Source organism: Phascolarctos cinereus, unplaced genomic scaffold, assembly GCF_003287225.1.
Source record: "Phascolarctos cinereus isolate Bilbo 61053 unplaced genomic scaffold, phaCin_HiC Scaffold_2;HRSCAF=192, whole genome shotgun sequence".
NCBI lineage: Eukaryota > Metazoa > Chordata > Mammalia > Diprotodontia > Phascolarctidae > Phascolarctos > Phascolarctos cinereus.
The window spans coordinates 278033107-278060465 of NW_027555625.1; the positions used below are offsets into that span (position 1 = coordinate 278033107).

At 34.9% G+C, this 27359-nt stretch overlaps 1 protein-coding gene across 12 annotated transcripts in view; it reads right to left on the minus strand.

Moving 5' to 3' along the window:
• Positions 1 to 27359, minus strand: part of CHD9 (chromodomain helicase DNA binding protein 9) — a 242361-nt gene that overhangs the window by 24128 nt on the left and 190874 nt on the right. For all 12 annotated transcript variants that reach the window (XM_020985173.2, XM_078150065.1, XM_078150070.1 and 9 more), the window contains 11 exons: positions 26946 to 27142; positions 26290 to 26489; positions 24159 to 24318; positions 23567 to 23656; positions 21668 to 21771; positions 14223 to 14340; positions 10257 to 10314; positions 8800 to 8842; positions 5281 to 5500; positions 2076 to 2278; positions 710 to 1615 (listed from right to left, as the gene is read on the minus strand). In XM_020985173.2, coding sequence (XP_020840832.1) covers positions 710 to 1615; positions 2076 to 2278; positions 5281 to 5500; positions 8800 to 8842; positions 10257 to 10314; positions 14223 to 14340; positions 21668 to 21771; positions 23567 to 23656; positions 24159 to 24318; positions 26290 to 26489; positions 26946 to 27142 — 2299 coding nt within the window. The remainder of the gene's footprint in view (positions 1 to 709; positions 1616 to 2075; positions 2279 to 5280; positions 5501 to 8799; positions 8843 to 10256; positions 10315 to 14222; positions 14341 to 21667; positions 21772 to 23566; positions 23657 to 24158; positions 24319 to 26289; positions 26490 to 26945; positions 27143 to 27359) is intronic.

Consider the following 27359-nt stretch of genomic DNA (forward strand, 5'->3'; position numbering starts at 1 on the left):
ATGTATGGTTTTTAAAAATGTTATTTCCTCTAGGAAATTACTATTTCCCCTAAGAAAATTACTTGTGATATGGCCCATTAAGAATAACTCCTTTTTTTTTTTTAATATTTGAAGTTGGTAAGCAGTATTTAAGTTGTTAGAGAATATTTTCCATATGCATTCCACTGGTTACTCCTATTTCTGGAATGATTACAATAATTAATTTAAGATATTCTTAGAAAAAGTCTAAGAAGCAGCAGCCAAATTAGCAGTACCAATAAGCAGCTACTGAACGTTGAGAATATGGTTTTTGTAGTGCTTTCAAATTCCATTGGACAGAGAATGCATTACTACTGTGTAGACTCATTGACTTTGGCTTTAACATTGTCTTTAAGAGCTGGAAGGGGACTTAAAAATCATTTAGTTCAACTTCATTATTTTACAGAAACAGTGAAGCAACTTGCCCAAAGTCACAATGTTAGTAACTGGCAGAGCCTGGAGAGGAGCACAAGTGTCCTACATTTTCAAAGCCAATTCTTTTTCAGTTATACCATACCACCTGCCTATTATCAGAGATTCTAGTTTGCTATTCATTAGTACTTTTAAAATAAAACATTACTACATAAAATTCAATTTGGTTGACATTTTAAACATAACTGTGTTTTCAGTAAATGAACCCATTTGGCATTTTCTGGACGTATAAAATAGCAATAATAATATATGCTCCTACCTCGCTTTTGTGCTTCTTCTTCACTATCACTTTCTTCTGATGAGGATGAAGAAGAGGAAGAAGAGGAAGAGGAAGAGGAGGATGAAGAAGATGCTGAAGAACAAGATGAAGATGATGAAGAACTAGATCCTGACTGAGAATGGGAACAAGAGGAAGAAGAAGAAGAGGAGGAAGATGATGATCTAGAAGAACAAGATGATCTGTCAGAATCAGAATCTGAATCAGAGCTGGACTCAGATCCCCTTTTGGGCACTCGCTGTTTCTTGGAAGCTGGGTTTGGGGTTAAAGGTTCTGTCCTGGCTGCAACCATGCGCCTATCTGTTTCAATCTTGCCAGCAGACTTCTGATCTCCAGTAGTTTGTGGCAAAATACCATTCTTTGGGCTTAAAGGTTCAGATTTTATTCCCGTTCTGATTTCTTCAGAAGATACAGATTCCTCTCCAGAAGACTGAGGCTCCTCTTTAAGGCTTTCACTTTTAACTTTTGTATCCTCAAGAGCATTCCCTTTAGTATCCAGTAACCTTGGTTGAGAAGCCAGTGGGGAAGCAGACAGTGCCATTTGATACTGTTGTATAAGTGGAGTAGAAGTCCTTGAATGACTCACTTTACTTTGACTGTAGTTCCTCTGAGCTGCCATAAATGAAAGCTCAGGATCACGAAGAATGTGATAGTCTGTCCTGCTAACCCCATGCTTAGCAGCTCCAATAAGCAAATCTCTATCATGAGTGCCACACTCCCACCAGACTGGCAAATCTGGATTTGGCTGGCAAAGTTTTAAGCGTTCAAATAGTTGTGGATGTCGGAGAGCCTGTTCTCGCACTTTTCTCAGAAGCTCAATTCGATACAAAGTCCTAGAAGCACGCTCTTCTGTGATGGGTTGGATAAAAATGCTTGGGTCCACCAATTCTATATGAAAAGAAATCAAACATTTCAAAATAGGGCATTATCAATAAAAATAAATAACTGGTTATAAACCAAAATGAAATTGCAATATGCCTTCCTGAGTCTTAATTTCTTCATCTTTAGAAAAAGGATATCTTCCTCACCTATTCTCATTGAGTTGTAGTGAAAATCAAGTGAGGTAATACCCATAAAAGTAGTTTGCAGCACTCTAAACAGGTATAAGTTAATTCTATACCTCCTCAATTAAGTCACATTATTAGTCTTGCCATTTTTTCTCCCTAACAAATGTATGTATATATACAAATGTACAGATTTTTTTTAAAAGTAGTGTTAAAACAAATAATCAGAAGTAAATATTACAAATGTAATTAAAGTATAAATACTTTTGTGATTTGGGGCAAAAATGTGTCATTATATAAGATTTTTAAATCATTTTAGGCATGCAGAGACAGATTTTACAAACCTTCTTTGGAAGGAAGACGGCAAACTCTCCTGCACATGGACATAAAAGCATATAAGTACTTCTCCAAGCTATCATCAGTTTTCTTGTGCAGCCTAGCCATGGCTCTAAATTTTGTCCAGTCAAATTGTCCTCTGTCAGGATCAAATACCACTCCAAAAGTAGACACAACTCTATAAAAGTCAGCTTCCTCTCTTCTTGTCCATCTATTTTTTTTTATCAAGTTGAAAGAAAGAAGAACACATATTTAAGCAACTAGCACAAATGAATTTGTCTAAACTGTATTTAGATCATACTAATCAGAATTTAGTCATGTGAAGAATTTAAAAAACTCAGTGATTAAACCATGGTAATAGCATTATATATATAACTGGTTCATTCATTCATTCATTTATTCAAATATTCACTAAGTTGTCTACTTTTGAATCAGTCAATAGATATTTGAGTACCTACTATGTACAAAGTAATGTGCTAAGCTTTGTGAATGATACAAAACTATAAAAGTAACAGTCCTTAGCCTCAAGAGGCTTGCAATATGGTAAAGGCTAAGATACTTATTGTCAGATGTCTATGACAAAAAGCAGTATGAAATATATACCAAATGAGTTCTACAACATAAATAATACAGAGTTCGGATGGCTGAGGAATTCCTTTTAGCTGGGTTATCAGAGAAGGTATAATGGAACAGATGGCATGTAAGTTGAGTGTTAGAGGATAGTAAGATTTTAACACAGGAAAATTGGGGGGCTAGGGGTGGAAGAAAAAATAGCATGTGTATAAAAACAAGAAGGTATTATTCATGCTGGGTGAATGGTGAGTACTCCAGATTGGTTGCTGCATGCTGAACTGCAGAAAAAAAGGCTAGAAAGGGAATCTGGAGCTAGATGGCAGAAGGTCTTGAATGCTAGGCTGAGAAATATAGATTTATTCTGTAGGAGACGGGGAACCATGGTACTTTTTTGAGCAAGAGTTAAAATAATTATAGGGGGAGAGTGGGGAAGGATACAGAAGCAGGGTTGTTAGTTAAAGTGTCTATAATAGTCTATATATCAGGTAGTTAAGACTTAACTGTGGATGACAGTAGTGGGAACAGATTGTTGCTAGACACTATGGGAAACTAAAAAGTATAGAAATGTTTCCTTCTTCAAGGAATCTTGATCTAGTTGTGAAAACAAGACACATACACATGAAAAATTAAACTACTGCAGGGTAGCATATTAAGTGCCACATTAGCACAGAGAAGAAGTACCACAGTAGAAGTTCAGAAGAGGTAAAGATTACTACAGTCTGTAGTTGTTTGGGAGTTTTCATGCATAATGTGAATATGACCTGAACGTTGAAGGATGGTTAACATTTTGCTAGATTAAGAGTAGGACAGAGGACATCTCAGATGGTGAGAACAACATGAGCAAAGTACAGGCTCTGGAATAGTTGGAGTGGAGGGCATATGTTTGGGAAAAGTAGGAGATAATGTTGAGAAATCATGCTGGTACAGGATTGTAAAGGTTTTTGAAGACAGACCTAATTATCTTGGACTTTATATTTTATGGGTCACAAGGAGACCCTGAAAGCCTCCAACCAGAAAAGAGATTAGGAAGATTAATCTGGATGTGGTATGATGCATAGATTGGAGGAATATACATCAACAGAAGCTGTGATAACGGAAAATAATTACTAGGATTCTAGAATCTTAAGGAAAAAATTCTGTAAGTCTAATAGCTTCTGTGAAGCAAATAAAGCTACAGGAAAGGAATCCATTTCCTCTTAACCAGATGTCATAAGTGATCGTTGCTAAACTTTGCCTCTCTTTCTTTGTCTTCTCTTTCCTTTCCAGTGGCTAAAACTGTTTGGATGAAGAAGAAACCAGCCTTTCATCTTACAATTCAAATAATGGCTTGTTACTTTTATTTGTACTTTCTACATGGCTAGTCACTGCTTTCACAACTTTGTGGGGCTGGAGGGAAATAGGGAGAGAAAGTTAATTGTATGTTAACCAGAGACTGAGAGAGGAGTGTTTGTCTTTTGTACTTATAACGTAACATAAGGTTATCTTCAATTCAAATCCCGATGTTTTGTAGAGCTAAAAATTTCTGTACCCTTTGTGGATTACTTACATACTTGGATGTTGTAATTATGGTAAGTTATTTTTTGAAAAGCTTATTTGGTTATTCCAGATTGACTATTCAACTTTCCTAATTTACTACCTTTCTCAATTCTATGCAGAAGCTAAAAGGTTTGCTAGGATAGAAAACAATCAGTTCTACAAAGCTTGATTTTGGTATACAGTATGAATGAGGTTCAGGAATACTGGATCTCAAATCCCATAACCTGCTTTTGAATTTTCAGCTTCAGGCCTCACAAAAAAAATGAGGAGACTACAAAAAGGGAGTTTTGTTAGGAAGCTATTGTAATACATCAGTTGTGAGATAATAAGGGTCTAAAACAGAAGGCAATGAAAATGAAAAGGATGGATGTGAATGATAACATTTAGAACTGATAGGATTTGATGAATCGTAAGACATGATGGTCAAAACAAAGGTCAAGATTATTACTAGGTTTCGAGACTTGGTGACTGAGTGATGAAACAGGAAAGTTAGGGTGGGGAGCCAAGGTGGGGTTTGGAGCAAAGTGAACAAGGACGAAGAAAAAGTTATTGGTGCCTTTTAAGAATAAAGTTTCAGTATAATGGTGAGGACAGGAACAGACTGCAGAAGGTCCAAGTGAATGGATGATAAAGAAACGAAAATAAGCGGGTCTGTAAATCACAGTTTGAGTATTTGGTCACAGAAGGAAGCCAGCTATATGTGAATAGTCACATACATCTGATGGCAAATAGCATCATTTATCCTTTAGATGTGTAGCAGTACTATTGTCGAGGTTCACATTTCAGTTTTCATTAAATGTTTTTCTTTACAAGCTGATTTCAATTTCACTGAGATTACTTTATCAGTTCTGTGTTCATTTGCATGACAAGAGAAAACTGGCACTGGAGATTTCAAGTAGCTATATTTTAAGTTTAGCTAGTGACACAACTTTTGCTATATACACTTGATTAATTTGCCCAGAAGTTCCTTTTCTTTCAGAGTCCTTTAAATAATTTTTTTTCTTGCTAAGAAGCAACAATCAAGATGCAATCATATCTTGGCACCTTCAAAAATGAATTTCCACACTGCCATACTAAATATTAACACAGGTGCTCTCATCATACCTCTGCTGTCTTTCAATTTTAGCAGCTATTTTAGGGTTAAGAACAGCTTCTTCATAAGGAGGCTGCATCACATTGGCCTGTACTGAGAATGCTGGCTGGATTTGCAGGGCTTGTCTATTTTTACTAGTCCGCTGATACGCAGTTATGAGGCGGCGCAAGCGTGTGGTTAACGCAGACTGAGTAGGCCAATAAATCTTGTCTCCTTCCATCATTTGGCCATCTGAATTATAAAGAAAAAACACACATTAACCAATGTAAATAAATAATGTAATATTAGAATATAAGGCGACAACATTTTACTAAACTTTAACCAATGTTTCAAACAAAAAGCAATTGTGTCTTGTATTAATCAAGTTCAAATATCTAATTTTCATATCATGACAAATTCCACTTGGTAAATACAGAGCCAGATTCATTACAATGAAATTCAATAAGGTATCAAAATTATCTCGTCACTGTAGAATTCAAGTATTTGAATATATTCAAAATATGAGTATGCAACTGGCTAGTTTTGGACTTTTTGTGTAAAATATGTAAAGATGTAAAGATATATAAACATTTTTTTTTATTTGGATATAATTTCATCAATATAGGGAACACCTAGTGTGGAAACTCTTTTCACTGATGTAGATCAGCAACCTGTAACTTCTAGTCTCTTAGCTGCCTGGGTACTCTCAGAGATTAGGTGATCTGCCCATGGTCACAAAGCTAAGTTTGTGTCAGTGGCAGGACATAAACTCAAGTCTTAGCAACTTTAAACATAGCCATCCCCTTTATCCATTACATCATACTTCTTTTAGACCGAAATATCTCTATCTCATGGAAGGAAAAAAAGAGAAAAGCTAAGACAGTATTTTAAGATCTTAAAAGCATTTAACATGCTATTTCACTTGGTCCTTACAACAACACTGTGAAGTAGGTGCTGTCAGTCCCTTTTTATGGATTGAGGAAACTGAGGCCCAGGCTTATACAGCTAGAAAATCTCTGAGGCAGGCTGGATTCAAATTCAGGTCTTCTTGCCTCTAGGTCCAACATTCTATTCACACCTAGCTGCTTCTATAACTTTAGCTCTTAGGTATATAATATCTTTCCTTATTATTTTTCTATTTCCAGTTTAAACAAATCAAGAACCAAATCAAAACCCCATGAGAAACTGGATCACATTAGATTAAAGGCTCTGATACAGTTTTATTTCGATAAATTAAAACAGGAACCAGTTGTAACGTCATTTCTGCTAATTAATGACAATGTGTTCCTACAACTCAGAAGTCTTTAGTTTCAAAAAGATTTGCTTGAGGGACCACAATGTGATAATGCTATAACTCTGATGTCATAGGTCAAAGAAATGTTTGACAATAAAATGAAGGGCCAATCATGTTGCATGAATGAGGAACAAATAGAGTAACTACATCCGGTGTGCTTCAGCTTTATCTATGCAATATCAAGATATTTAGGACAGTCTTTCAAAAGCACCCTTTGGAAGACAATGGGAGGACATACAGGATATGTAGGCACTGATAGGCTGCAATCTTTAAAGAATCATGGAAGAGAAATATCCACATCATTTAGATCTCAGATTCACTAAAGTATTTAATTATAAACTTTAAGTCTCTGGGGCAGCTAGGTGGTACAGTGGATAGAGCACTGGCCTTGGATTCAGGAGGACCTGAGTTCAAATGTGGCCTCAGACACATAACACTTACTAGCTGTGTGACCCTGGGCAAGTCACTTAACCCCATTGCCTAACCTAAAAAAAAAAATAATAATAAACTTTAAGTCTCCAAATATACATTAAAAATATGACAGACAACTTACTTTCCAAGAGCAAAACATTGTAAATCAAGATGTAATCATACAAGTCAATGAAGGAGAATACTAGCACAGCTAATCTATCTAGGTGAATGGGGGCTGAGGCTCTGATTATTAATCAGCCTCTAGGTGAGTGATGGGGAACTGTGATTCAAGAAGTATGTTTATATGAAGAGATTCCTTTCTGGACAGTTTTCTGCAGATTTCATTTCCTATTCCCCATTCTTTGCAGCAGGAAGTTGGGCCATGGCCATGACCCAAAAAGGTAACTGGGTGACGGAGCATGGAACTTAATGTTAGGAACAGAGAACAAAATTAATTTGGTGTTAAAAAAAACCAACCAAAGTGTGCTTTAAACTATAAAATCTCAAAACATTAGTCTGATTAAAAAAATTGAAAAAATTAAACTCTCAATTCTATGAAAATCTTTGATCCAGTGATCAACAGCAAATGTAAAATTCCATTAATCTGTCAATAAGATCGCTGCATTCAGTAGAGGATGTGGAACATAAAAAAGTCACAGAATTAAAGAACCATAGGATTTCTGAATTAGAAGGGACCTTAGAATCCATCTAGATTGACCCATAACTTAACAAAAGGCTCAACTGAAGTAATATTTGTAAACTGCTTAGCACAGTGCCTAGCACATAGTAGGTACCATATAAATGCTCATTCCCTTCTCTTACTCTGCAAAATGCTACTAGTTCTGCCTCAAGAGGACAAGCAGAACAAATGTAATTTGTCTTCTCTATGACAATCCCTTAAATGTTTAGAAGACAACTATGTTGCACCATCTCTGTCTCTCCTTCAAACAGGCCCCACAAATGTTTTGTCCATGTGAAACATTCGCAGTTACTTTATCTAGTCATCCGCCCTTGTAACTCTTCAGTTTACTATATTCTTCTTAAAATATGGTAGCTAGAACTGAATGAAGTACAACGAATATGTTCTGACCAGGAAAACTGAGTAAGGCTAAAGAGATAAAGAGATGCAAAGACTATTATTTCATCAATGAATGTAACAAATCTAAATAAATCTCCCCTCTAATACCACTTATGCCTCTCAAAATGCTGATAAAGGTGCATAGAAGTTTAGGGCTGTATCTCCAAGGTCCTCAGAGTACAAAATAACCAAGTTTTTTCAAAGTAGAAACAGTTGCACTGCATGTGGGCTTAGCCAATAAGAAGTAAGCTGGTAGTTTCAAGAAAAATGTAAGTTTAGGGTAAGGGCCCATCCGGCTCAACCCAGTTGGGGTCAATGACCAGTTGGCTCAAAATTGCTACTGCACATGATTAATTAGCTAATATATTATTAACTGATATACCCCAAATAAAATTGGGGCCTCATTAACAGATCATGTGACCCATGGTACCATCTTTAAACACATCAGGGACCAAACATACAAGGGGCGTATGAGGAAGAGTGTGACCTGGAAGAAAGCTGGCCAATCAGCTTTCAGATGGTAGGGCTCTAATTAACAGTATAAAGCTTCTCTCACTTCTGTACTCAGTTCTCACTTCTCCCTGAAGGAGAGTGTAGACTACTTCTGGCCAGAAATGTAAAAGCTTCCTTAAGATTCTCCTGTAATAAATTTTGCTGCTTTGACATTTACCATTTGTCAAGCGTGTTTCTAACAACAGTTTATCAGTCAAATAGCAACATGATATTAGAAATTCACAAAAAATCAAGAAAGAAATAAATGTATTTTACCTCCATCTGCTATTACAAGATCTCCTGGTGATGAAACATCATCCTTCAAAAACAAATCAAAATTTTTTGAGTTAGAGTTATCAGATGATCATAAATTATAAGCAGGTCAGAACAATGAAGTACACATCAAGAAAGAAAATATTGTAATTTTAACAACAGAGGCTCTCTTTGCCTTGTTAACTTAGAAAGGACAAAATTTTACTTTTGTTATCTTTTTGCTGAGTTCATTTTCCTTTTCTTTGTCTTCCTTCTAACTGGCCTCCCTGAGACATCCACTAATGGAATTCCCCCCCCCCCCCTTATTCACTGTTATTTTTCTTTTCTTATCTCCTCTGCTTACTCTTTTTTCCCTTTGGCCCCCAACTGAAAGTTTTCCCAAAGACCTGACCTCACCCCTTCCCCCATTCTATTATCTCTAAACTTACTAGGTGAGTTCATGTACTTCCATATACTTTCATTACTTCAATTCAGATTATTCCTGGATCCTTTTTCTCAGAGCCTGAAAGTTATACCTGTGTTTTAAGTCTGTATTTCAGTCTTCCCATTTGAATATGATACCATTAACTTAAATTCAGGACATCCAAAACTAAACTCATCAGGTACCTAACAAACATCACATTCATTAAGTTGGAACCTTCCAAGACAAAAAAGGGGAAAAAAAAGGAAACCGAGCGGCTTTAAATATGTATTTTTAATAGAGATAAAAGTCAATGAATAATGAAGACTAACTTTAAAACATCTGTTAATCATAGTTTCTTTAACTACTGGTCAAAATGGAAATTTGAAAGTGATATGAAAAGGAAATCTAGTGATTCCTGAAAACAGTTTCAGAAGTGACCCTGGGTTCTCAAAATCTACACAAGCAGAATATAAGCTCTGTTAAGTTTGACAAAGCTGAAAAGTTATCAGTATGGATCCAATGACAGAATATTTGTCTGTCACCTATGTAGCAGCTTAATGAAGTTAGGAGAGTCTCATTAATAGGACAGCTACAGCTTGATGAATTTTCTTTTACCCACAGCAACTCCTAAAGATAATCTAGTAAGACACAGAGTAGGGTTGCAATTTGCATAGGTAGTTTCAGTACCCACACTAAAAAAATCTCAGAAACTTCAAGTATTAAAGTATGAAAAGGAATAATCATTATAACTTGTTTATAATTATAAGCTTAAATCTACTAGTCACACACGATGGTCACACATTACTACGCAAAAATGAATATAATGAAAAATAAATGTGAAGTTGCTTTTATGCTATTTATATTTGTAATCATCAATGACTACCTTAACTTCAACTTAAGCAAATACTTGCTAAAATGACCTTGCTTAGTTATCTACCTGGAAACAGAAGTGTTATGTAAATTAAAACCTACAGAATTACATGTGAAAATAAACCATACACCGAATGGAAATCAAGACAGCTATAATAGAGGATTTTAAATATCATATAAAACATACCTCTATGTCATCTTTAAACATAGCTGGAGCTGGCTTATATTCTGGGTCTTCCACATCCCTGTAAAATGCCAATATGCATTGCAATTACTTCCATGCACAAGGTTCACTTTAAAAAGACAAATTGTAAAAGTCCAGATGAAAGAATTAGTTGGTTCATTTTCTGTAACAGAAATAGATCTCATAACTAGAAAAGGCAAAATATAGGGAATTTGAAATCATCCTCCAACTAAAGGAGACTAAGAATGCTACAATAGGAAAGAGGTTGGCTCAAATCACCACCCATTCCTTAGGCCAGTAGTTTCCAAACTTTATGCAGTAATCTCTCTTCTTCTCTTTAAAACAAGAAGTTTTTTTTCCATAAAATGATCTGCACAAATGACTTTCTTACCAGTATTTTAATAAAATTAATAATTTTTAACAATTTTATAAAACAATCATCTTAAGCACACAATAACATACTTAAATTCATTAAAAATACTTTAAAGTTCATATTTATAACAAAAATAATTATTATCATAATAATGCAATGAGTGGGCCTGTTTTTTTTATCACATAGATGATATTGTTATTTGTAAATGTTTTTCAACCACTAATAATTTGCATTACTTTGATAAACCAGGAAATTCTTTAATCAGTCATAGTTAAAATATAAGAAGGTTCAAAAGCTTGTTTCAACAAACTATCACAAAACAAGTCTTTTAAATATTCTTGTTCAGATGGAAGAAAACTAAATGCATATTCACCCATGGAAATCTAGTTTTTTATCCATTTATATTTATAAATATCTAGGTCTTTAAAATAAGATTTGATTCTGTAGACTGATGAAGTGATAAATAAGTAGGTTTTTTACTTTCTTACATGTAATTTGCAGAGCAGGTATTTTTTACACTGGAAAACATCAAATGGTAAATTGATTATCCATAGCTATAATTTCTTCATAACTGTAGTTACCTTATTTTTTTCGATGACAGTATGAATGTGAAGATTTTATGATTGATTTAGAGTACCTGGTTTTTAAAAAACAGCCATTCAAGTTTCAGGACTATATTTTGTTATCTGAATGACTTTGCTTAATCTTTATTGCTACAAGTAAGAAAAATGGCAATCTCAAATTAAACCCAAGTGCTTCAGCATAAGAAACTATTGTGCTTTTCCATAATACAGAGTTGCCCTATGCTCTGCACCTATGTTGTCACGCAATTTTGCAAAAAAAACCCCATCTTTTTAATCGATTCACATAAAGGTGATTAGTAACAACTTGAAAAACTGTAGTTAGCATCACCTTCATATTTCTCATATTACAGGTGGTTGTAAAATATGAACTGTGTCCAAACTGCATAAGGAAAGCACATTTTAAATTAGTACTTGGAGTGCTATATTTCCTCCTGGAAGCCACTGAGCTCCATGAGAGGCTGAAGTAAATTTTCCTACATATCAATTTTGTGGAAAAAAAAAATCCAGCAATGTGACTGAAAATTCTTTTGCTGTGGCATTGCAATGAATAGGCTTACAAAGTAACAAACCTTTCCTAACACCAATTTTGCTAACATATCATTCATATGTAATTAAATGAGCATATTTAACTATTTTTTTTTTGCTTCATCTACTTGTAATGCAAAGTAGTAAGATTTCTAGTTTCCCAGCTGATTTTAAAGGTCTTCAGACATATGGGCAATCTCCAAATGGAACCATTCAAAGCTGTTTTTCATGTAATTCACCAAGCATCATTTCGACTTTCTTAGAAGCTGCAGGTTGCATCACAGTTTCTCTTATGGAATGAGAATTTTTACACTTAACAATTCTGTAAGCAACTTTAAACAATGCAAGCAATCCTTCTGGTGTTATAGACATAGTTTTTGACAAAGTATGTTTTGCCTTATTTCCTCTGGAAAAATTATCTTGTCTTGCTGATGTATTTTGTGTGCATACTTCCAAGATGTTGTTTCAACTTATTAGGTTTTATACTATCTTCAGTTAAAGCATTCACACAAAAAACAAACACATTTGTCTATCCTCTCTACCAACAGCAGTACTTGTGAATCTTAATGATCAATATAATGGACTGCATCTCTTGGATTTGGTCTTTTGACTTTGTGTTTCCGTATTTCTGCTACTTAAGCTATCTCTATTGTGTTTGTTGAATTATTTTTCAGATGCTCCAGTGGATTTTTTCTTCAAAATAGTTACATATTTATCCATCACTAAGAAATGACATTTCACTTTAAAAAATGAAATGATAAAAATTTAAGAAAATTAAATTGAAATTTAATTGCTGGAAATGTCAAATGATTATTTGTATATATACATACACACACTTGCTAGTCATTTTAATACTTTCAAAGTTACGATTGGGGGGGAAATCAAGTTATTATAGAAAGACTACTGAGCTTTGAGTCTGTACTAGGGGTGGGGAACCTGCAGCCTTGAGGCCACACGTGGCCCTCTAGTTCTTCAAGTGCAGCCCTTTGACTGAATCCAAACTTTACAGAATAAATCCCCTTAATAAAAGGATTTGTTCTGTAAAACTTGGATTCAGTCAAAAGGCTGCACTGAGGACCTAGAAAGCCACATGTGGCCTCAAGGCTGCAGGTTCCCCATTCCTGGTCTATACCCTTCATGCTCAAATATAGCAAGCAGCATGATGACACACCTCCTCTGTGCCATAAGTCTAGGTTGACTAACAGAGATGGTGGCAGATTGTGTTAAGTGTTGAGAGTTAAAATATGCTGATTCAAACTTGACATCATTTGCTCGTACTATATTAAATAATCACTGACTGTATTCATTGTTGGAATACATTTGCTGTTTTAATCCCAATTTTGTTGAATCTGATCTTAATTTTTTTTCATTAAATAAAGCATATGTATTTATGCGGTAAATTGTATGAGAAAATATCTAATAACTTAGGTCAAGGATGGGGAAAGTGGCCCTCTAGGTCCTCAAGTGTGACCCTTTGACTGAATCCAAACTTCACAGAACAAATCCCCTTAATAAAACGATTTGTTCTGTAAAACTTGGACTCAGTCAAAAGGTCCCACCCCAAAGACCTAGAAGGCCACATGTGGCCTCAAGGCTGCAGGTTCCCCACCCCTGGGTCAGGCTATTCCTTTGCTTTCCTGATAACCCAGAAGAGGGTTTCATGTCCTGCCAGTATAAAAAACTGCCATTTTGAGTTGTCATGTTGTTGGTTTCAGAAAAGTAATTCACTTTTTTCCTCCTAGTGAGAAAAGGATGATTATGAAAGCAAATGAACAGATTATTTCACAATCCTCTATATCTCATGTTCTTATCCTTTCTTCCTCCTCATATACTTGGCATGTTACGATACTTCTGTTATGGCCTCAAACTACTTGCTTCAAGGAAGAAGATGAACTCCTCACTAAAAGAGTAGATGTAAGTCTGAAAAGGTTGAGTTTTACTTGCTGATCACACATGGTGGTTATATTTGACTCACCACTATAGCACAATTAGTGTCTTCTAGATGAAGGAAGATAACAATTATGATTACTCAAACATAAGAAAAGGGAATTGTGGTTAAAAACATTTTATATAATCATTTCTTTTAACCTAACAAGAACTCTGTGAGGTAGGCAGTGAAAGTTCTCATTTGTCCATTGTACAAATGAGGAAAACAAAGCTGAAAGTTTAAATAATCAACCTGAAGTCTCACATCTAGTAAGAGGAAGAACCAACCTTCCAACCCAGGTCTATCAATTGTGAATCCAATAATCTTTTGGTTATACCAATCATCTTTTTAAAAACATGTTCACTTAAAAAGTAAAATAAGAAGTCCTCTGGTTTAAATATAGTTTGATACATATTTTGAGGATCTTATTTCTCCTTTATTATTTAAATAATTATTTAACATAACCACTTTATATTTATGTAGTATTGGACAGAACATAGAGAAATATAGATTCTGCTTTTAAAAAGCTTACAATGGGACAATTTAAGAACTGCACATACCCATCCATATAATCATTTGCTCTCTGTTCAGCAGCAACTGCTTTCTCATCCGGTTTTCCTACTCGTTCCAAAAAACATAGTGCTGGGTCTGCTCTGATTGTGTTGTACTTTTCATAACCTGAAAAGTTCCAACAATTATATTATTATTGTTATTTTTCTTCATTAAAGATACAGTAAAACAAAATGATTTGCTGAATCCAATTATCATAAACTCCTTTAGGGTAGAGACTATGTTGCTTTAATCGCTGTATTTACATAGAAGGTAATTAATACTAAACTGATTAAAAAGATATAGGGGTTTTAGTGGGCTGCAAGTTCAATGAGTCAACAGCACGACAAGATAGCCAAAAATGTTAATGTCATTCTAAACTGCAATGTGAGGTAAAGTGATCAGAATGGGGAGATAATGGTCTCACTCCATTTTGTCCTGGTCAGAACACATTTTGAAGTACTATATTCAACTATGAATGCCACATTTTAGGAAGGATATCGGAAAGACCAGGAGGGTGAAATGACTCAACAACATACTATCAGCTGAAGTGAATCAGGATGTTTTAGCTTAAAGCAGATTTAGAGGGGGGAAGAATGGACAACACAGTGTCAAAATATTTGAAGGATTATCACATGGAAAAGACGTTAGATTTTTTTCTGCTTGGCACCAGAGGGTAGAATTAGAAGAAATGGGTGGAAGCTGCTGAGAGGCAGATTTCAACTTGATGTATGGAAACACTTCCTTATCATGAAAGCCATCCCTAAATGGAAAGGGCTGCCTTTGAAAATAGTGGCTTCTTCTCATTACAGGTCTCAGATGAAGGCTAGATCATGACTCCTTATTGGGTATGTTGTAGTGGGGATTGTTATTTAGGTATGGTTTGGACTAAATGGCCTCTAAGGTCCCTTCCAATTCTGGGATCCCATGTGCCTCACAACATCTCTGAGTCCAGGATGTCCATTACTATTGAGTTTATTACTACTAACAGCAGCTTAGAGAGAGATAAAGCCTATGCTTTGGCTCCTGGTTTTAGCTTAATCAAGGAGAGTCAACAATATAGATTACTGTAGGCTCTAAGGAAGGAATACAGCAAAGATTTCAACTCTCATCAGCTCCCCAAAAGGGGAGACAGTCAAGACTATTGTTCCCTGAAGTGTTAGTGCAGGGAAAGTCATTAATACAGTTCTAAGAAGGCTTTAGCAAAGAGTCATTGCTTCAGTTTCCAGAGGCTCCAACCTATCTGACCACCACTCCTCCACCTCCTTTGCTGGCTCATCAGGGCTTCTTAAACTTTTTCCACTAGTGACCCCTTTTCGCTCAATAAATTTTTATGCAACCCTGGGTATATGGGTATATAAGATAGCTATACAAATCAAACATTTACTGATAATAAATCATAAAGAAATTTATTTTAAAACAGTTCTTTGGCATACATATAATCTTATCATTTATTAAAGAAGAAAGCAAATTTGTATACTAATAAAATGGATGCGCTTGTTTATTTTTACATAAAGAATTAAATCTTGGCAGAGTATTTGATACTGCAGGACTTGGCACATCTGATATTTTTCAGAGTTGATCAATATTTTGATTTTATAATCCTCAATGCTGAGAATGCCACTTTACATAAATACATAGTACAAAATGGCAGAAGTATATTTAGGGCCATTTCAGAAATTGCTGGAAATTCTGTCCTAATCCCAAGAGAAAATTGATTTAATAATTTCGTATGTACAGTAAGAACACTGCAATTCATAACATACAATAGTCTTAAATCTGAGCTGAGGTGTTTCTTGCAGTGTTCACTGGCAATGTATGGCATGATGGCATGACCAGTGCAAAGTATGCATGTTGAGTGTTCAGAACCAAGTTCAGAACCAAGGCTGTAGTGAAGTTGTGTGATGCAATGGACAAGCACTGCCAGAAACACCTTAGATTCATTACTCATTTGATTTTGAATTAAATTTTGGTTGTTGCACATTCAGAATCTCTTACTATTGCCAAACTTTTCGTGACCCCTCATTCAGTTAAGTGACCCCATATGGAGTTGTGAGCCAGTTTAAGAAGTGCTGATCTACATCACATCCCAAAATTGTGGGTATCTGCCAAAGTTCTGTTCTAGACCCTCTCATTTACTCTTCTCTCTGTACACTCTTTCTTACTAACGTCATCAGTTCCCATGTCTTTAAGTATTATGTCTAGGCAGATGACTCAGATATAAATATCCAGTCCCAATCTTTCCCATAAGAGAGCTTCCATAACCAATTCCCTACTGGACATTTCAAACAGGATGTTCCAGTTTGCTGGAACTCAAACTCAACATGTCCAAAACCGAACCCATTATTTTTCCCTACATACCCTCCCTCCTTCCAAACTTCCCTGTATCTGTCAAAGGCACCAACATCTATCTAGCCTCTCATGTTCATAGTCTCTGTATCATCCTTGACATCTTGTTCTCCTTCATCCCACATATTCCATCAGCTGTCAGATCTTGCTATTTCTACCTCCACTTCTCTTACATCTGACTCCTTTTTTATTTATTTAGCTGCCACCTTAGTTGAGGACCTCATCACCTCATGTTTAGATTGTTCCAACAGCTTCCTTACTGGCCTCTCAGTCTCAAATTTCTCACCACTTCAGTTCACCCTATACACTGACGCAAAACTAATGTTCTTTAAATGTATATCTAGTCATGTGACTGCCCACTCAACTCCAGTGGCTTCCTTTTGCATTTAGGATAAAATATAAATTTCTCTGCATAGCTTTTAAAGCACTTTATAACCTGGCTCCATCCAATCTTTTCAGTCTAAGTGGACATTAGTCCCCTTTCCACACTCTGTGGTCCAGCCAAACCTGCATTTTCTATTCTTTTCATGTGACACCGCATCTCATGTCTCTTGCCTTTGCTCTGGCCATCCTGCATGCCTGAAATGCACTCCCTCCTTACCTCTCTGGCTCATAGAAACCCTCTCTTCCTTTAAAATGTACCTCAAGCATCATCTACTACATGAAACTTTTCTTCATCCCCAAATTACTAATACCTTCCCTCTCAAATCACCTTGTGTTTTAAATAGCTTTTATTAATTCTCTGTATGTTTATTCTACACATATGTACACACACATACATATGCATAGATGTACATAAAGACACATATGTATGTGTGTGCATATATATATTCCCTATTAAAATTTAAGCACTTGCAAATACGGACGTTTTCATTAATTATATTTCTATCCCCACCATGTAACACACAGTAAAAGCTTTAAATACTTGTTGATTGAATTATAACTCTAAAAAGATCATGATGTAGGGACAGGACAAGGTGAAAAGATAATATAAAGAATGATAAAGGATTGAGAATGATATTCTAGAAAATACGGGGAGCAAGGAGTATTTTTACAGTGGCTTGCATAGAATGCATGATGTTTGTCTATACTCAAAGTGCAGGCTAGTCTCATTTCTTAATGAGAAAGTAACAGAACTTGAAGAACACTTCATGCTCTAGATTATCAGGGAGAATGGTATTTCTTTTAAAAATAAGAAGGAAAAAAGAGGCTTAATGCAACAACAAAGAAAAGGTTCTACAAATGCAGAAGGGATTCTTGATCTGCCAGAAAGTTAAATGGTGAATGGATGTGACACAGAAGAGAAAAGAAAGTATTACTACTGACCATGAGAGTCTACACTAGGAGCTGGTCCCTCTCAGGAAACAGGTGCTTGCCTTCCAAGGAATAATTCTATAGATCCTTATAGATAATTCTATAGATCCTTATGCAGGCTGAGAAAGCAAGGGTCAGAAGAAGAAGAGAACAATGTGGTAGCTGATGATTCTATTGAGGGAAGACTAAAGCAGGTATTGCCTCATTGATGATAACAAAAGAGAGGTCTGCTATTGTCCCAAACTTGATAAACAACTTCCTGAAACCAGCTAAACATGAAGGCTGCTACTTACTTAAGGTGATTCATACAGGTACAAATGATAGTCTGAGAAACAGATTAAAAAAAGGTACTGCTAAGGATTATGATGTATTGGAAAAGAAACTGACGACCTTAGGGGGCAGATGGTGTTTTCATCATTACTGCTCATCAGAAATAAAGGCAGATGAAGAAAATAAACAGTTCAAGAAAAGGTTATACATGAATGGGATTTGGATTTATGTACTGTAGTTTCATCACAGAGCTGATGGGCTCCTAGCCAGAGGAAGACATTTGCCTAAGAAAAAGGAAAAGGATACATATTCAAAAATATTTATAGCATTTAATTTTGTTATAACAAAGAACTTTAAACTAAGGGGGCGGAGAGCCAATTGGGGAGTGGCTAAATAGATTATGGTATATGAATGTAATGAAATATTACTGCATCGTAAGAAATGGTGAAAGTGAAAATTTTAGAGAAACCTGGGGAGACTTGTATGAACTTATACAAAGTAAAGTGACTAGAACCAAAACAATTTACACAATGATATCAATAATGTAAAGATAAGGAACTTGGAAAAATTTAAGAACTCTGATCAATGCAATGATCAACCATGGTTTCAGAAGACTGATGAAGCATGCTACACACATTCTGACAAAGACATGATGGACTCAAGATACTGAATAAAACATATTTTCTAGCATGGTCAAAGTGGGAATTTGTTTTGCTTGACCTATGCATATTTCTTAGAAGGGTTTTTTTCCTTTTTTTCAATTTAAGGGATGGGGTTCTTGGGCAAGAGGGAATTAGGGGCAGAGGTGGCAAAAAAACAAAACAAACAAAAAACCAAACTAGGGTCACTGAAGCATTTTTAAAAAATGCTTAAGAGAGGAGACCAGCAGCAAGTAGAATGGCTTTGAAAGACACAAGGTGAACTTATTATATACTTAGAAAAGCAAGCTATATGAAATAGAGAGGTGCAATTTCACGTGTAATCTGTATGTGTGTATACTATACATATGGAAATGCTCATTTTATTTGGTGACTGTTAAGTTCAGAATTAAAAAATAAAAATAATTCAATTGCCTAGTGTTCTGAAAATCTAACCAAAAGGACTTCAAATTGAAAAGGAAGTTGGAAGAAGAAAACTATATTAAAATATGTATAGGGCTATCATAAGGAATTTGACCTCTTTTGTCTGGATCCAGAGGACAGAACTGGGTAAAAGCTGCAAATAAGCAAATTTAAGTTTGATGTAAGGAAAAACTTCCCCCAAAATTAGAGCTATTTAATAGTGTGATGAATTGCTTCACAAGTAGTGGAATCCTTCTTCTTAGAGATCATCAAGCAATGGCTCAATGACTTTTTAGGAATGTTGTAGAGCGGATTTTCATTCAAGTCAGAGTTGGCTAAGATGGTTTAAGAGCCCTTCCATCTGAGATCCTGTGATTTGGTGAACTTTGTCACGGAAAACAAACAAGTTCAAAAGAAATTCTCACATACAAGTATTCTAAAAGGGCAGCTAGGCAGAGCAATGGAAAAATACTGGGCTTGGAGTTAGGAAGACTCATCTTCCTGAGTTCAGATCTGGCCTCAAACACTTACTAGCTGTGTGACCCTGGGCAAGTCACTTAATCTTGTCTGCCTCAGTTCTTCATCTGTAAAATGAGCTGCAGAAGGAAGTGGCAAACCACCCTAGTATCTTTGCTAAGAAAACCCCAAATGGGGTCACAAAGAGTAAGACATGACTGAAACAGATGAACAACCACAAAATCCCAATAGATGGGGATAAAAAGATGAACGGTACTTAACCTCAAGAAACTTAATAAGATAAAGATAAGAATATCTATACTAAAAATTAGAATAGAAGAAGTATAGAGTGCTACGAGATTTAAGAAGAGTGAAATAATTGGCAGCTGAGATGGACCAGGAAAGACTTCATGGAAGATAAAATAACTGAGTTCATTCTTGAAGGTGTTCAAGGAGTTGAGCTGGGGAGGAGAGAATTCTAGATACTAAGCACGAACAAAAAGTATGGACACAAGAACAGGCAGAACAACATGCTTTGGAATATACATTACATGATGAGGAGAAATGAAATCTAAGACTGGAAAGGTTGGGGTCAGGTTTTCAGGGGTTTTGAGTGGCAGCCTATTTAGGTAGAGGAGAAACACATAATTAAGGTTGTGAATTACTAAGACAACTCTGAAAGAAAGGTTAGAGAGTTAAACACCTAGAGGGATGTAGCCCATTATGATATTCTGGAGAAGGGGCAATAATAAGAATAGAAGTAACAGTGTGGGTTTACATAATGCTTTAAGGGAGACAAAAAACATTCCAAATGGCCTTGTGAAGTAGTAAAAAGATAAACTAGGTTGGTAGCAGTGGAAACAGCAGGAACAAATTCAAAAAATGGAGCAGATAGAATCAATGGGACTTAAGATCTGATTGGATGTGAGAGATGACAGAGAGACAGATATTAAAGATAATGCTGAAGTTTTAAACACAGAGACCTTGAAGAATGGTGGTACTATCTAAGGAAATGGCAAATAGTTCAAGCTTAAGCCTTAGATTTTACAAAGCTCTTTTCTCACAGTGTTATGAGATACAGATGCTAAGTACTATTACCTCTATTTTGCAATATGAGGAAAATGAAAGCTCAGGAGGACTGTTACTTTTCTTGGGTTGCACAATTATGAAGTTATTGAGAAGAGATTTGAACACAGGTCTCCTGACTTCAATCCAATGTTCCTTCCACTACAAGACACACTCTACCATATCGGAAGAGGGACTAGACTGCTTAAAAGCTGTTAGATTCAATTTTGTACATGCTGATTCTGAAAAGTCAAAACACTGAGGAAGAAACCAAGTAGACAAATAAAAATGTGGATCAAACCAGACATAAGGGCAGAGAATATGTAAATGACTTTCAGAATCATTTGCATGGAAGTTAATCAAAGCCTAGAGACAGGATGAGGTCACCAAGGGAAACAGTACAGAGAGAAGAGATACAATATTACTAGAAGATTATATTTCTGATCTTAGGCAATATAGATTCCTAAAGCTTTAGACATGTGGTTGTTTTTCAGTCTGAAATATCTAGTTTTTTATAGATATGACCAAAATCATCTTAATAAAGTATAAGTTATATACCCATATCCTCTAAGTATAAAGTTTTATTAAATGTATCTACATCAATTAAGCAGAACTCTATGGAAAACCAGTCATATACATTTCATGTATTTAAGAGATCTGTAGGAGAAGGGGACCATCTGAGGCCTAAAGCCCAAGAGGTTTCCCCAGGAAGTGGGGCTGGTACACAGAAGCATAAGAATGGAGGATAAAGTCTTATATATTTGAGTATAAGAGGTAGCAGACTAGTTGAAGACTAAAGTTTGTTCACTGTTTTCTGTATCTTTAACTGTACAGCTGTAATCAATAAAATGCTCTAAACGAACTAACATATATTAAATTAAGAGCTGTTTGTATTTCATTACATAAAGAAAATGCTCACACCACTCTACCCTTTTACTTACCATGTTTAAAAACTCCAATAAGGAGAGATTTATCTGCATCAAGATCCCACCACTCAGCAGGAACTTCAGAATGGTCTGGCTCAGGGACCCAAACATCAATGTCACTAAAATATAATCAGCAACAGAGTAGACTTGATTACAAGTCAGAGGAAGAAGATGCTTAAGTAGCAATCAGAGGGCTATGATTAGAGTTCATACTATAGTAGGACTTTGACTAGGAAGAAAAGCAATTCCTGAAATGTATTTAAAGTCTTTTTTCAGTGGTGATCTAAAATGGTAATATCCTTAGGCCATATTTGTTATGTGATTCAAATATGCTTCTTGATTTGTGTGTTTATTATTTTAAACTATCACTATTCAAGAGTATAATTCTTATGTTCTGGAAGCAATTATAATAACTAACATTAATACAGTGCTTTAAGGTGTGCAACGTTCTTTACATATATGTGTGTGTGTGTGCGTGTGCACATGTATGTGTGTGTGTGTGTGTGTGTGTGTGTGTGTGTGTGTGTATATATATATATATATATATATATATATATATATATATATATATATATATATATATATATATATATATATGTAAGTATATGTATATCCTCACAACAATGCTGTGAAATAGGTGCTGTCATCAGGCCCATTTTATAAATGAGGAAACTGTGGGAGACAGAGGTTAAGTGATTTGCCAAGGACCACCTAGCTATTAAGTATCTGATGAAGTAATGGATTTAGGTCTTCCTGAGTCTAGCACCCTATCCATTGTGCCATCTAGAAGCATCATTCAACATAATACATAGGCATCCATCCTTGATCCAGAAACAAACAGATGTCTTGCAAGAAAATTTATGATAAAGTAAATTTGTTGGTAAAGTATATCTGTTACATGCTTTATATATGGTGTGTGTGTATTTATGTGCATATATATACATATATATATACACACCCACACATACCCATACACACACACACACACACACACACATATACACATATGTATATATGGTAAAGTAAATCTGTTCTCACTTACAAACATAACAACAGGGACATGTTCCTCTGGAAAACAGAAACCTTACTTTAAAGCCAGAGGAGATCTTTGAAATTATCTAGTCCAACATCTTCACTGAATAGACAAGGAAACTGAGGCTCAGTATTTAAGTGACTTGGTTCAAGTTTACACAATTAAGATGAGTTAGTCATTGGATAGAGTAAAGATGGCACCAAAGAAAGCAAAACTTAAAAAAGTCACAAAGGGAATTTTCTTCAATTTAATTTAGCAAATATTTATCAAGTGCCTACTATGCATAGAGAACTGCACACTAGAGGGATGCATGGTAGGATCATATGTTTTCTCAGTGTTGATTAGCTTATGGAACCCTGTTGTGGAGAAAGAGAGAGAGAGAGAGAGGGAGAGAAAGAGAGAGAGAGAGAGAGAGAGAGAGAGAGAGAGAGGGAGAGGGAGGAGTGTGGGTAGAGAAAAAAATATGTAAACCACAGTTTGTATATAAAGGCAGTTCACAAGACAGGTGTTCCTTTATGGGAGGATAATCAGCCTGTATGATTATACCTATCTTAACTAGGACCAATCAAATGATTTACTATGTAACTGATGACATCAGGATCTATTTTCATATTAATTAGAGGATTCATTGTTGAAACTTGCCTATTGCTGCACAGCCTAAAAGGCAAGATGAAAAGAAAAAAAAATTCTGTAGATACGATGAATTTTGCTCCTTAGGATTAATTTGTGATTTAATAGAATTTTAAACTTATGCAATACATTTCAGCAAGAGACACTCACGCTGAAATTTTCATGTCATTGTCTATTTTCAAAAAAATGAAAAGCTTCAAAATCACATCTACCCATATAAATGAAAAATATGAAAGATTCATTTAATTCACCTTGCTTCAACTCCGTCAAATACTTTCTGGAACTCATTACCAATGACTTCTTGTTTTAAATAATACAGCATCCGCACTCGAAGCAAAACCCTAAAAACAAAAAGTATAGAAATATCAAGACTATGTATCTATTTATGTAGCTTCCCATTGGGTATATTTCTAAAAAAGTCTATTGTAATTAAAAGAACAGTTATCTGTGTCAAAATTAAGGACACCTGTTAGCCTTCATTATAAGGTTAAGAATAAAATAACTAGTAACATCTTCTTTTGATTAAATGCCTCTCCAATACCATATCATATTTCTATGATATTGAGGAATATAATTATTTAACCTTTAAGATTATAAAGCAAATTGGAGATACTTAATATATGATCCTGTTCAAAGATTAGGAAATAGAGATATAGAGAGGTATAGTGACTTGCCTGATTGCACTTCGTAAGATCAGAAAAGAACTCCCCAGTCAAGTCTGATGTATTCATTAAGCCATACTGCTTCTTTACTATAGACTAGTATTTTTATGGGATAGTTCATTGTAAAGATAGAAAAAGTGGATTTTTAAAAAAAATGTGTTTGAAATAGAATGCTACCTACTTATTACAATGATGTTTTATGTGTTTTTTATAGCCTTCATCTTGTAGCAGATGCTCAGGATTATACTTTCGAAGCCATTCTGCTTTATGGATATCAAATGTGCTTGCTTGAGTTTTCACTTTCTTCCCTTTTCGGCCCCTGGGGACAGGAGCTGACAGGCCTGCATAAAATGAGAAAAAAACGTGGAGTAAATGATAGTTTACAGAAATTCCATAATTTGAAATCTTTTCTCAACTTAAAAATTCGAAGAAAATATTTGAAGTCTGTGTAAAATGTGGAAAGTTCTTCAAGAATTTAAGAGACAGTTCTTAGACTTTAGCCTGATACTTCCTAGACTGGTACAAATACACCTTTCAAGTTGTATACTACTGTGGGTAGATAAACCTAAGTAAAAGCCTACATCTGAAATATTTTTTTACTGTACTTACTAATTCTCTGGGCTTCAAATTAAATATCAAATACGCTAAAGTTATTCATTTCCTCAAAAGCTATCAGCAATTTTATTTGGTCTAATTAAAGGATTTTCCCCTTCTCAGCTAATGTTGCCTTGGAAGTGTAAAGTTTTCTAAGTGCCTTCAAATGTGCACTTGATAAAGCTACCAAACCAGAGAGGCAGGGCAAATAGCATCACCATCTTCTAAATGGGGAAACTGAAGTAACATCTTAAGTAAACAGCCCAGGATCATTGGCTACCAACTGCTAATTATTACTGATAATCAGTAAGCTTCATAGGAAACACTGCTTATGTTCCAAAGTGCTTATTTATATAACTGAATATGTCAAGGATCCAGAATTTCAACAATATGGGTGCTTCCTCTATGCATACAGATGGCAACCCCTTGTATACCTTTGCTGACAGTCTTTAAGAGTTGCCATGAATTAAAAAAAATCACCTAGCAACCAGACTTTTGGTGATGTGCCTTCTGGGCATGTAGCTGGATAGACAAAACCATAGTAAATGGGGTCAAAGTAATCTTGGATAAATAAAATACAGATATCCTAAGAGTGATGCTAAAATAAGGTAGTAGGGAAGTACCATAGATAGCTGAAAGGACAAGAAAAAAGCTAGCATAGTACTCAGATTGAATAGCTGCTGACTAATTAAGTTAATTTTACTTTAGTAGTTTTTTTCCTGTAAAAGTTATCGTTCATATTTTTAAGTAATTTAAATTGAAAGCTAACTAAGGTTTGTTAGCTCACCAGAGATTCATTTACTCTGGCAATTTCATTCACTCATTTAATCAATCTTTATTAAAGCTCATTAGTTACTTGATATGACAACATTATGAACCGTGAGAATACATTATATATAATGTGAATATGAAATAAGAAACAATCACATTCTCTGTCCTCAAAAGTCTTACAATCTAATACAAGCAAAAATTACCACAGAATAGACACGGCAACATTCTTAAGTCTTTATGTATGGTAACTAAAGGGGAAAATAGTAATATCTTCTTTACCTAATATTTGAGAAACTTGATGGGAGTTCTTTACAGACAAGTTTGAAGCACATCATTGTTTTCAAAGCAGCACAGAAACTCTATTCTTAATCTTGATATGTATGAATTAAAATGATTTGTTTTTACTATGCATTATGAGAATTTAAGGTATTTATTATAACATTTTACTTATCACTGTATCTGCTCAAAATACGAAGATTACTGAGGTAAAACTATAAGGTTCAATTTTTCTTGTTAACAGTTTATAAACATAAACTACTGGCAAAGTTTAAGAGCACGGAACACTGTTTTTTAAAATAAAACTGACAAAATCATTTTGTAACTCTTAATACTGCTAACTCTGTGATTAGAAAAACAAGTTTCTAATTACCTTATCTGAAGGTAAAAGCACTTTTAAAATGTGAATTTATTTACCTCATTTATATGACCAGTTATTTACAGTAACATGCAAACTGGTTGAATGATAAACAATAATTCTCAAAATATAGAGTTTGAAGCACAGAGAAGAGTATGAGTAAGCTAAGATCACAGTGCTTAAGTGGTACATAAAACATACTCCGTAACTATAACTCCTACACTTTTTTTTTGCATTAAACTACATTTACAGGAGTTCTATTTTTTAAGTTGGTTTGGTTTAGCTTGTCATATTAAAAAGGCATGCTCTTTACCCAGGTGATTTTGCAATTCTCTTGTTTGTCCATCCTCTGTAGGGGTAATGAGATCCCATATGAAACCTTTAATCTTCTCATCTCCTCGGTAGTGAACAAGGCAGTATGCTAAAAGGGCTCGGCAAATGATCTCCACATCTTGTTCATTTAGTTGTCTTTTAAATCGACCATGAGCTAGAATCTCTCTCCAACGACCCCACCTAGTCCAAAGGCACAAAGTCTAATAAAAAAACTCACAAATAAAAAAAAAGACCCTAAAATTTTAAATAAACACTATGAGTAAATAATTGTAATTATAAATGAATGCAAATACTTGATCATTTTATTATATTAACATTTAGTTACAATATGCCAGGAAAAATTTTTCTCTTCTTGACACAGGTATATGATACAATTTCTTGCACCATTTAAAACTGTGAATAATAAATTTTCTACTCTGGATTACTGAATAAATATCAGATCCAATTGGAATTAGAGAGCTGTACTTTACTGATACTTCGTGTATATATTAAAATAATATTAAGAATATTCACCATTCAGATATTAAAATACATAAAACACAGATGTTCAAACAAATTTTATTGACTCCACCCAAAATAAAATGTACTAGTGCATGTAATATATAATAATCATATACATAAAGAATAATATTTTACCCATAAACTAGCAGGTTTTTCTCCACTCGAAAGCATTCTGTCCTTCCATAGCCATTGGAACGGTCACATGGTCTACGGAGTTTGGGCTTATCATCTCCTTCACTTTCAACTTCAGACAATTCAGCCAATTCATCTTTCGTGGCACTGAAGGGTCTTGTTTGTTTTCTAATCCTTGGGGTGTCAATAACTAAGCTGTTCTATAAAATTAAACAGACATTACTTGAGGTTCCCTGTATTTTTCCTGAGTAAGACATTTTTATATGTGATTTGTCAAGAATAGATTTTCTGTATAAATGTTCAAATTTTAGGGATTCCTGAATTATTCACAGTGGATATTGATTATTTTTGACCAAGGGTGGGCTTACCCAGTACTGTAAGCTGGATACAACTCATCTGGATTCATACAATTGCTGG